The 11,965-nt window shown below is 37.5% G+C and overlaps 1 protein-coding gene across 3 annotated transcripts in view; it reads right to left on the reverse strand.

Moving 5' to 3' along the window:
- Nucleotides 1-11,965, reverse strand: part of tmtc2b (transmembrane O-mannosyltransferase targeting cadherins 2b) — a 110,193-nt gene that overhangs the window by 11,173 nt on the left and 87,055 nt on the right. For all 3 annotated transcript variants that reach the window (XR_008360919.1, XM_053500804.1, XM_053500805.1), the window contains exons 4-9: nucleotides 11,625-11,739; nucleotides 9,945-10,030; nucleotides 8,285-8,469; nucleotides 8,006-8,084; nucleotides 5,116-5,237; nucleotides 2,972-3,053 (exon numbers count right to left, since the gene is read on the reverse strand). Coding sequence is in view for 2 of the 3 variants with exons in the window: in XM_053500804.1 (XP_053356779.1) it covers nucleotides 2,972-3,053; nucleotides 5,116-5,237; nucleotides 8,006-8,084; nucleotides 8,285-8,469; nucleotides 9,945-10,030; nucleotides 11,625-11,739 (669 nt within the window). In the remaining variant the exon portion in view is untranslated. The remainder of the gene's footprint in view (nucleotides 1-2,971; nucleotides 3,054-5,115; nucleotides 5,238-8,005; nucleotides 8,085-8,284; nucleotides 8,470-9,944; nucleotides 10,031-11,624; nucleotides 11,740-11,965) is intronic.

Here is an 11,965-nt window from a genome sequence, read left to right on the forward strand (position 1 = left end):
TCTGTTCTGTATTTTTCTACCCATCCCGAGGCATCTGGAGATTGTGCCAGCTTCAATAGACATAGGCCAACCTTGCAAGGTTCCTTAGGCATCCAGAGAAGGACCAGCTCCAGCTGGATTCTGCTTTATGATGGTTGGAGCTACACTTCCTGCTCCTGTGCTTCCAGTGATCCAGACCCCATCTGCCCTTTGCACCTACTGACTCCCTGTGCTGAACTGGACTTCATGTTAATTTAAAAAATTTCTGTTATATTGAACTTTCAGCTGCATAACACACCTGATGTTATATCATCTCTAAATGTTATCACCCAAATCAGGATGGGTTCCCTGTTGAGTCTGGTTTCTCTCAAGGTTTCTTCCTATTGCCATCTCAGGGAGTTTTTCCTTGCCACTGTCACCGTCACCCTTGGCTTGCTCATCAGAGACATTTCATTGCAATCATCTCATTATTATCTAGACACATTTTTCTCACACATACACAATTATTATTTTTTAATTGAAAAAAATTAATTTCTTTCATTTTTGTGAAGCTGCTTTGAGACAATGACCATTGTTAAAAGCGCTATATAAATAAAATTTAATTGATTGCCATGAGAAACGTCTTTGAATCAAGCCTAGAAAGCGAGAACTGTAAAAAATAAACACTGGAGTTTGTGACAATTGTAATCAGATTTTTATGCACACTTGGCAAAGGTTTATTTATTTCCAATAAGTGTATTTTTTAGTCTTATAAATTTAAGATTAGATTTTCAGCTGTACACATGCATCTGTCGATGCTTTTTTTGTTTGGAACCGAAAGAATCAAATTTTCTCTGATTGAGACTAAGCCAACGGACTAACAAACAGGTGTGAAAAGATTTGCTGATAGGACTACTTCTCAAATTTCTTATATCTAAAAAAATAACTAAATAAAAAATGTGGATACTGACTAGAGGAGGAGCTGAGCTGCAGGTTCACACTAGAAAAAACAAAGCCCTGACTTTGGTAAGGTCTCCAAAGCATCGTACTCCCATAATGTCTGGCCAAACCTACATACTTTCCCAAATAGCTGTGGAGGAAACCTGAACCACTACAAGTGCCCTCCAGCAAATGTCAGTGCTCCACCATTACTGATTTGGGCTACATACTGTATGTGGGTTGAAAGGACAAATACAGCCTGCGTTTAATCTTGTGCGCATTGCAATGTGGGAGAAATGTTTTCCAGTCAAATCCCCATAGGGAAAGGATTCAGATTGAATTAGGATCCACTCTAGAAATCCATACGCGGTATTGCTGAGGTAAGAAACATTAGGAGTCGTATTCTCTAGTGTGCTCAGTACAGTTTAGAGAACAATGCAGATAAACGTGTGAGTCTTCATTTATTGGCCAAACAGCGCCATGTGATCCCTGATCAGACATACGACGCAGCACTATGTAGATTCCTTGGCAGTTAGACCTGTCAGTAGGTCTAGTCAACACTACTTTGATAGCGGTCTGGGCTATACTCAGAAAATTCTGTCTGGAGCCCAGTTGGCTACGTGAAAAATGTGATTTAAAAGGAATTTGTGGAAAATGATGCACAGGTGTTGGCAAGAAAAGTATTCCAAGAGTCTACTAGTGATAACCTGTGGTAATATTACAAGTGACTCCCTGTTCTTTTCATGCTTACTAGAAATGTATTTTCATAAATGCATGCAGTTGAAATCAATTATATTACTTTATTTTAATCTTGTCTCAGAGGACTTCCCAATGGCCATTGGACATCATTAGGACATAATTCATGCACACACATGAATACATGTCAATTCCCCATAGAGATACAACAGCTCATTACTGTGCCTCCGATCTGTCATGCATGAACTTCCTGCTTTTGCGGTAATAATGTCTCTCCATCCCACATGGAACATGGGCTTACATCAACACAGAGTTCATTTATTGGAGAAAAGAGAGCACAAACTTGGCCTCAGGTTTGGCCAGCAGGGTAAGGAAAAGGAAGAACTTGTAGTAGCAGTTCTATGTGGAGTAGGATATTACTTTAACTACAGTGGAGGCCAAAAGTATTAAAATACAATTTGCCATGTATTATAAAAACGGTTATATTCTTATTAAGGTTTAAAACACATGATCCTATGTGCCTATTGTATTTCCTTACCTACCAGCAGATACCGTTGAAAACCCAATGCTAGACTGCTTGTTTGGACTAGGTCTTACAGTATGTCTTTGCAAATAATAATAATGATAAGTATTATTAATTATTATTATTATTATTACTACTACTAATTTGGTAATGGAAACAACCATAAAAACAAGTGCCATTTCTTTTACCATGTAACCCAGGTGTGTAAACCAGAAGAGGCACTGAATGTTCATGAGGCATAGTGGATGCTGTTGGAGCATGTTAGGATTAGATGTTACTCTTCTTTGTTTCAGTATAAATCAGGTTTAACAAAGTAAATAAGGTTTAATCTCTATGTGCTTGACAACAATTCAGTTAAAAAGTATAATCATTAATTAAATATGTGCCTGGACAGTTTTTTTTTTAAATGGTAATTTTTGTAATATTTAAAATATATATATATATTGTATTTGTTTTTATTATTTTATCTGTAAATAAAAAAAAAAAATTTTTTTAGTTTTTCCACAACACTAAATACAATTGTAAGTGAGGAAAAAGTTGTACTTTTTCTTTAAAATAACTAAAAATTATTAAGAAATGACTGTGTTGTATAATAGACTAATGATAGACAGGACTTTGTAATAATTTTATTAGCCAATACCTTTATTCTCTAACATTCTCACTAAAAGGCTCTAGCTTTTTAAGGTTTTTAAAGAAGATTTAATTGAAACTTTTTCCTAAAAGAGAGGAAAAAAGAAAAAAAAAAACCTTCACAGTACAAGTGTACATTTTTCTAAAAAAATATTAAGTACAGAATATATTTAATAAAAAAATCTAATAAATATTTTCAACCCTTTAAAATACAACAGCACTTACCATAATGCATGTAGCAATTTCCTTTAGTAGGATCAAGTTGAATGGCCTTCATAAAGTACTTCTCTGCTTCAGCTTTCTGACCCTAAAACGAACAAACACGTTCAAGGAAAAGACTTTCCGGATAACAGAAAATTTTAATTTAAAAATTCCTGTGAATTCAGTGAACACTAAATTACGATTGCCGGCAATCCTTCACTTAAATTCACCACGGAAAGTGATGGAATCTTCCATTTAAAACAATTAAGACCCATTTAAATTTGAGAGACATATTGGTTTTGGTATCAGAAAAACTATCATAACACACTTTCTCACTTGTGTGTGTGTGTGTGTGTGTGTGTGTGTGTGTGTGTGTGTGTGTGTGTGTGTGTGGGTGTGTATCTATAGTGCCCTCACACTCCCCACCCCCTAACTGGAGCATGACATGAGACAAACAATAGAGAGGCCGTTGTTCTGAGCAAGCAGAGGTGTTTCTGAAAAGAGCCTGAGTGGGATTAGCTGCGGAAATGACAGAATTTGATAACACGGTTGAGAAGCCCTCTGACACTTCTGGGCTTTGCCTCAACACCGACTGGGGTCAGGGCAGAAAGGTCATGTGGTTCAGCTCAGCGGGGGAAAGCATTGATTTTCATCACATCATCCTGTGTCTCCCCTTTACCCGTATTCCATCACCCCCTGCTTGCAAATGAACCCTAAGCATGACACCGCGATGACAAACACTGTGTAATTTGGGTGTGTGTGTGTAAACATCAAAGGTTGATGGAGGCGTTTTGCAGGTTTATTCCAAATAACAGATCATGCGCGACAGCATGCAGCTGACCCGACAGCTTGTTTTATATATGAAAAAGAAAAGAAAGTAGGAAATCCAAAGGTCAGTTTCACATCTTCACATCTGTTTAGATTTTTTAAGCGATGTAAAATCCTTTGTGTTTCACATCATCCATTATAGCTATTACATTAAAACCTGACCATATTTTACAACAGGAGTGTTTCCAATTTGGCATATGATTTGTCATTTAAAAAAAAAAAAGACATCTGTTTTCATTATGTAAAGCAAAGCAAAAATAAAAGTGGACTACTACTTAATATTCCACTCAAACTAAAAATGTCATGCAAAGAAACCACAATGCTGAAGCCCAACTACTACATACTTAAGGAGACACCTCGAACACATTTAAAATAAAATTCTCAGTTTCTTCTTGAGGTCTTTTCAAGGTTACTCAAGTGTCGGGCTGTCTGAGAACTCTGTAGCCCCCTCACCACTCACTTTCTCCATATCCAGCTATCAGCAAATAAATGAGGCTGCAAGGTTCAAGCTACCTCCCTGCTTCAAAATCAATAGACTGCTCTGAAGTCAAGACAAGTTTCCTCACTTCAATGGGTTCAAACTCTGCAGAAAGTGCTCTCTAATGGACTGCACTTGTTCCTTTATTGCCCAAAAAGCATCATTCAAAAAGTTGGTTGACTGCTTCCTGTTCGCCTTGATGTGCTGGATATCGAAAAGCATTAATTGTCGAGGGAACTGTAGAACATCGAGAGTAAGAATCATTCAGCAAAACAAGAAGGCTCAATATCAGTGGAACATTGAAACTCGAGTCACGACAAATACAGTGCACAACTGTTCTCTTCTTCTAACCTTATAAAGAAAGTGAAAACCAATATTTGGTTTTAAGAAAGACATGAAGTCTGGACCACTATAAATGAGCTGTGTCATTTGCTGGCATTTCTTCAACTTTAAGGTACATCCTTTCAAGTTTAACTGAACCTGACAACTTGATGATGATTTATGATGATGATTTTTGAAATCTGATGTACTCATCTTACACACTGGGCAGTTTGGAACAAATCTCCATTGAACGAGCTCACTATTCTGGAAGATGGTAACTGAAAGAACCACTGTTTTCTTTCTTTAGGAAAGGGTCAGCAGGCTACAGCGTGAGATGTATGGTTATTAACGGTTGGGCTGGAAATGAGAAGAGACAGGGGCAGGAAAAGAACCTCACAATGAAAGCCACATTCTATTGGAAGTTTTAACATTTGGACTCCTATAAATGATTTTAAACCATCAACAAAATAAAAAATATATATATATAAATCTGCCCCTAAAGAACTTGAATCTGAGTGCCCGTCATGGTGTTTGTTCTTACCGTCATGGCCAAAAGCTTGCCATAGGTTAGGTGCGCTGGTATATGGTCTGGTTTGACCCGGAGAGACTCTCTGTACCAATACTCAGCGTCGGCTAACTTGTTCATCCTCATGTAGGCCTCGCCTGTAATGGGTAGAGACAGGGGGCAGGTTAAGAGGTCAGAGGTTATAGAAGCACACATCCCCCTTTCCTTTGTTTTATTACCAGATCCTATAACAGGCAGTCATCTGAAAGTGACCCAAGACAAATCAAACTGACTGTGAAACTTGATCTGGCACCTTCACAGCCAACTGAATAGTAAAAGCTGAAGCTGATAGTAAAAGTGTAGCTGCTGCTTTATTTTTTAATTATTGTTTTAAACTGATGTGATATGTAGATATCAAAACTATAAACGTAATGTTCTATGCTCTGACTCATTTTCTTTGCTTATTAAAGGACATTAAGCTTGTGGCCCAATTTCAAACAACCACTTTCGCAACACCACAAACAATCTGATAAAACATTTTGTGAAGGGAATTGAAGAAGACAGGAGTTACGCTAATGGCTGATTTCCTGTGCGGCTAACATCAGTGTACTGCCCTGGAAAAGAGGCTCGCCGTTAACCTTGCTCGGGCTTAAAGGCTTTTCTCGGCAACTCAAGCTAGACACACACAATCTGATCCCTCAGACATCATCTGACACCAGGCTTAAAGCAGCCCAGCACCTGTAATAATATCCCCTCCCCATACCGTGTGGATTATTACAGGGACCAAGTGCCAAGCTATGGTTTTAATATAATTATCGTAAAAAGATAGGGTGACTAATACATCACTAAGATGGAGTTTCCCCTTGAACTTGTATCCTGGATCACAAACCAATACACACCCATGTCCTCTTTTATAGTACCGGATATGTAATTTAAAAGGTATGTTCAAGTCAGGCATTACTGCTAACATAATCGACTGGATGATTATGCTTTAACCCTCTTGCTCTAGCCTAATCACTATAATTTGTTATGAAGTATTTTTGGATAAAAGAATGCATCTGCTTCAGTTCTACTTTCAATCGCATTATCTGATAACGCCCTAAAGCAAACCTAATTTCACTGAATAGAAACGAGTTTGTAATATCACTTAATGGTCTGTCATTTATGATGTTACAAAGACAAATATTTTAATCAGACATTGGGAACAGTCACAAAAAGAAACCTAAATATTACTGTATTAAATCAATCCTATAAACAGACTTCAGGATGCAAACTTGATACTTTGATAACTTGAACGCTCGAAATGGAGATTTTTTTTTTCCTGCAATCTCAGTAATATTTAGTTGCTATATTAAGAATTTCAAGAGTTTGCAGTTGAGGTTTAACGTGGCTGCATTGCCCCATGTGTTGGGCTAAAATTGGAGTTCTGCCTCAGTTATATGGCTAGAGAGTTATACTGAGAGTCAATTAAAACTGACACAAATACTATAGTGCTGAAAGACACACGGGTGTGTGGCAAAAGCTTATTTCAATGTGCAGCTGACAGAAAGAAAAGCTGAAATACAAACTCCAAAGCTGAAATTTGAGACCATGCAATAATCAAATAATTTACTGTATATTAGACTTTACAGAGATGACGATAAAAGAGACCAATTTTTTATATTACCCACTTATTTTGTAAAGCACAGGGATGTTCATCGCAGAAGGTGTCTAAATACTACTATAATATATGGCGGAAAATTTCAAATCCTGAGGTTATAATCTTAACTCGCCTGTCAAGTCACATTTTTCTGGTGAGACTGTTCTGGGTCTGCTTAAGAGTGAGGAGAGTGAAGCCCTAAATAATAAAAAATATAATATAGATCAAGAAAAAACTGTGAAAGTAATACCAGAGGAAATAACTGGTATCAGAAGGCTAGATGGATGGTCGGGTCATAGTTGATGTCAAGGTCAGACTTAGTTTAAAAAAAAAAAAAAGACACTGCAAAAATCAATATATGACCTACATTGGCAGCTGAAGGCTAACACTGTAATTTTGTATTTTACAGCTTGCTTGATTTTCAAGTCCAACTGACATCTTTCCTACAACCCTGCTTGTTTGTATCTTTACTATGCTAAACACTATTTCTATTCATATTCTTTCTAAATCGACATATAAACATATATATGGTACATATATAATCCAGAAACCTGATGTGCTATATTGAGATGGAAGTTGACTCGGTTCCATATGATGCATAGAGAATCAAATACCAGCATGCTCTTTTGTGGGATAAAAGTTAAAATTAGGGTGCCTGAGTAGCATAACATGAAGGGCGTAACATGTACCATATTACCTATAAGTGACGATTTTCCAATACCAGTACATACCAATAACAAGTGTTTTATTCCTCTTAAATTACAATACCAGGCAATGTTGATTCATTAATACTTATGTTCAACGTTGTGAAAGAGCCACAAAAGTTTATTTCTTATTCTCACTATTAATATGCAATAGCAGATATAAGGCAAGCATGCATCGTGTCATGTTTCACGGCAACTTCACAGCCCTGAAAACCTGTCGCTAAACTTTTTATTTAAATTTATTTCCTCATTTCTTTTTAGAGTTTAGCACAAAAAGAAACAACCTTTCAAAAATGGTAAAAGATCTCACAGAAAACTTTGTTTTACAAATTACATATCAATTACTGTACATGTGTTTTTTTCTTTTCTTTTGTAAAACACCCGCTGTACAAGGCCTGGGCAAGTGGCAAGCAGGTCACATACTGTACACAAGAACTCCACTGGTAAATCTGCTATACAAATAAAACTGAATATAATCAACCTATACTATAGTATTAAAGTTGAACACGGAAACACTGGCGTACTCCACATGACATCATGTTCATGTCCATTCACATCAGACAATAGAATCATATGCACTCACCCATCATGTTGTAGAGGCTCTGAGGTGCAAACTGCTTGGGCATTTTCTGAATTGCTTCTTTGTACACAGACAGGGCTTCCTGTGCCAGAAACAAAAGGCATTCCAATCAACACATTAAGCCTTTACAAGTTCCATTTGGAGACAAATCACATAAATAACACTGCCATTAAGTGATTCCCAGACCTTTATAATGTCACAGGGCTTACTAAAATACTGAAATGAAAGACAAACAATATCAACATATGTGGAGCTACACTACCATATGAGGCCACAACTCACCTCCTGGTGTCCTTGTTCGTGTAACAGCTTGCCTAGGTTATAGAGGCAGCTGGTGACGGAGCTCTTATGTGCATGAGGATCCTTTAGGTTTTCATCGGGGATGTCGGCACAGGTAAGAAAAGTTCGCTTGGCCTCGTCAAAGCGGCCCAGGTCCATCAGGATAATACCTGTGTTCAAGTAGGCAGCTGAGGGAGAGAGAGAGAGAGAGAGAGAGAGAGAGAGAAACAGAGAAAGAGAAGAGGGTGAACGAGAGCGAAGGGAGAGAAGTGTGAAAGTCCATTACCATGCAGGGCTTTGGGTAATTAGGTTCTTTGGGACTCAGGGAAGGTCTCCCGCTGATTGTGGCAGATGAATTGGCAGGCTGGGCTGCGGGGTGCCAATACATATTCAGCACTCAGGGGATGCAGTCTAAAGCGAGAGTAAGGGGAAATATCGATTTCTTCGGCAGGCTGAAATCCAAGGGTCATGATGGACTACCTCTGATTTAGCTTATTTTTATTTGCTGGGCTAAATAGCCATTTTCTGCAGTGGATCAGATATATTAGTCATTGTCTATGTGGCTCGAGGGTGCTGATCAATCCTGATCGTTCTAACCTCCTCTTTACCTCCCACACAATGAATAGAAATGGGACTGCAGTCTTGGCTCGCCTTTAATAACAAGTCATTACATATGAGGCCTTTTATGTTTAAAATGGATAACAGGATCTTCCTTAAAATTTGTGATGCAGTACAAAATAGGAGGGCAATGAACTGCAATAACAGTAGCATTAAAAGTATAGACCACTTGGAACCTCATCAAATATGACATTCTTCTGTTTCTGATGATAATTTGTTGGTTGATGCTGTATGCTTAATTACATCAAAAAGTTGGACACTGCTAGCACAAAATAACAACGGCATTCCAAAGTCTAAAGCAAGACTGGTGTTTGCTCCTAAAAAATATGAATAAATAAATTTATAAATAAATAAAAAAATTATAAAGAACACAATATTTTTCTCATTTACATAACAAAACCGAAAAAAGGTTAAACAAGTCGAAAAAGAAAACATTGGTCTCTGAGCCCTTATGCATCTTAGCAGCAGTTCATGAGATGACATCCACAGCGATATCATCATGCAAGTTAAAGCTATTGGAATGTAATCTGTTTAAGCAGAGTGTACAGATGAGGAGATGAGAGAATGGACAGACTAGAAGCATTAGCGTACTGCTGGATTGCTCTCTCTAAGTAGAGATGGAGCGAGAGCTAATTCCTTCTGACACCTTTATCAGCAGGTTGTAGAATTGCATTATAGGAAATGCAGGAAAACATCAATCTCGGACCAGCTACTCAGGCAACTCAGACATTCCCATAAAATAAAAGTTTTGCACAACTGACTTAAATCACATACATACACATATATATACACACACACCTACTGTAAATATGATTATAGATGTGATAATACAGCAAACTAACTGGTTGACACTGTGGGATTTCCGGTATCCAGAAAGCTTGGTAGTCATGTATTCATTCAATAAAGCCTGAGGTAAAAAAAAAAAAACAACAACAACAAAAAAAACCCACGCACAAGCTCACACACAGAGCTAAATCTGCAGTTGCCTTGGCACAGTCACGGCTGCAGGAGTTGGAAATTGTCAATAAAATGAAAGCACACTTACAAGCGAGAGTTGGCCTGCTCCCGATGGCCAGCTTATAGTAGTGCAGAGCCTCTGACAACTTGTTGTTCTCCTGTAGCAGCAGACCCCTGAGAGAGAGGGGGGAGAAAAAAGGAAAACAGTGATACTCATTAAGTTGTCAGCATTTACATGCATTACAGCTTGCTTACTGACCTGAAAATGAGATGATCACAAGTGGAGGGAAGCTGCATTTGCTGTTAATGTGCCAGAGAACACTTGGCACAACATTAATTAGGATATTAATAGGCTATTAAACAAGCCCATATTATTTGGGTGAAAATAGAAATGTTTGGGGTTTGTGCCCAATTTATTTTTCTCTCAGCTGGGCAATGTCTCCCTTGATAACAAAACCGAGACAATCTGGGAGCCTAAGCACTAAAACCTGTTAACAAACCTGGCTACTGGGCTTTCCCCTTATTATAAATGTGGTGATTTCTTCAGTATAAAACTGTAATATTAGGTAATCATGGCTTGGCTTGTTAGCAAATACAGGCTAATGTTTTAGTCAGAAAACCATTAGCCCAAAAGTAGATAGCTTCTTAGTGAACCTGGCTAATGTTTAAACTACACATTAGCTAGCTCAGTGTTTGCTAACCTGCTATTAATTGCAATAATTTTAATGTCAGTATATTAATATAAGACAATCATGACTTCTTTTTCCACATGTCTTTGACTCACTAGCTTCTTAGTGAACCTGGCTAGTGTTTGAACAACATAATAGTTAGCTAGTTTGGTAGCACCTGGTCTTTATTTCATCAAATATTATTTAACCAAACATTAGCTTGCTATTGAAACAGGCTAATGTCTTTTTTACATAACTGTTGTAAGGAAAAACATTAACCAGCTGGTAGTTAAACTGGGCTATTTCTTTTTTTAAATAAATTTTTGTTAAAATAATGTTTACAAGTTTTTTAGTAAAGTTGGTTAAATCCAAACTAATCCAAACATTAGCTAGCTTTGTGGTGAATTATTTATTTTATTTTTTTTCCAGATTTTTCTCCCTAATTTAGTCGTGGCCAATTCCTCCCTGTCACTAGGGGGCTCCCATATTAAGGCTACTACTACTATTCAGCTGTTTTAGTAATATTAGTTAGGTAAAATACTTGTCCTGCAACAACAGTGTTATGCTTAGTTTGCTGGCTAGACCCTGCATGATTTATATGCTGGTTAATACTGGTTATTGCTGGTCTGATGCTGGTTTGGCTGGTAAACCAGCATAACTGATGGAAGACCAGCATATTTAAGCTGATGAAACCTTACCACCAGCATTGGTCTTGCTGGTTAGTGTTGGTCTGGTGCTGGTTTAGCTAATGAAACAGCATAACCGATGGAAGACCAGCATAGCGTTTTAATAATTCAGTATCTGTTCCCACACCAAGCCTCAATCTGTACTTTATGTTGTTAGATTACTGTAAGAGTGACACAAACATAATGTCTCTTCTACTTTTAAATTATTTTTGTCTGTGCTACAAGTCCTTAGGTTTTGTGTGTTATGAATTCCAGGTATAAATACACAGATTCCGGGGTTTATAAGAAAGCTGCAGTCGCTCTGCAGGGGACAAATGCATGATTATTGATCATGTTGTCTATTTTTTTTTCTTTATGGAATACAGTGTGCGATTGCCTCGGCTGGCCTAAGCAAAAGGATGAGTGTTTACTCACAAGTTGTATAGCATGTCAGCCATGTTCCTTCGGTAGTAGAGAGAATGTCTGTAGGCTTGCTCAGCCTCTGCCACCTTCCCCTGGTTCTTTAAAACATTTCCCAGGTTCCCCCAAGCTACAGAAGAAAACGAGAAAGACATTTGGATTTTTTTTTCTTCCCCAAAAATAGTAGTTTGAAAAAAAAAAAAAAAAAAAAAAAATGTACAGGTGACATACAAGTCCCATTAGCCCAGCATGCCAAAAATAGATAGGGGGAAAAAAACTGATTTAAGTCACATTAATTTATATTAATAATAATGCTCAAGAAAATCATGTGTATATGAATGCATGGTAACTTTCAT

This window comes from Clarias gariepinus, chromosome 7 (assembly GCF_024256425.1).
Source record: "Clarias gariepinus isolate MV-2021 ecotype Netherlands chromosome 7, CGAR_prim_01v2, whole genome shotgun sequence".
NCBI lineage: Eukaryota > Metazoa > Chordata > Actinopteri > Siluriformes > Clariidae > Clarias > Clarias gariepinus.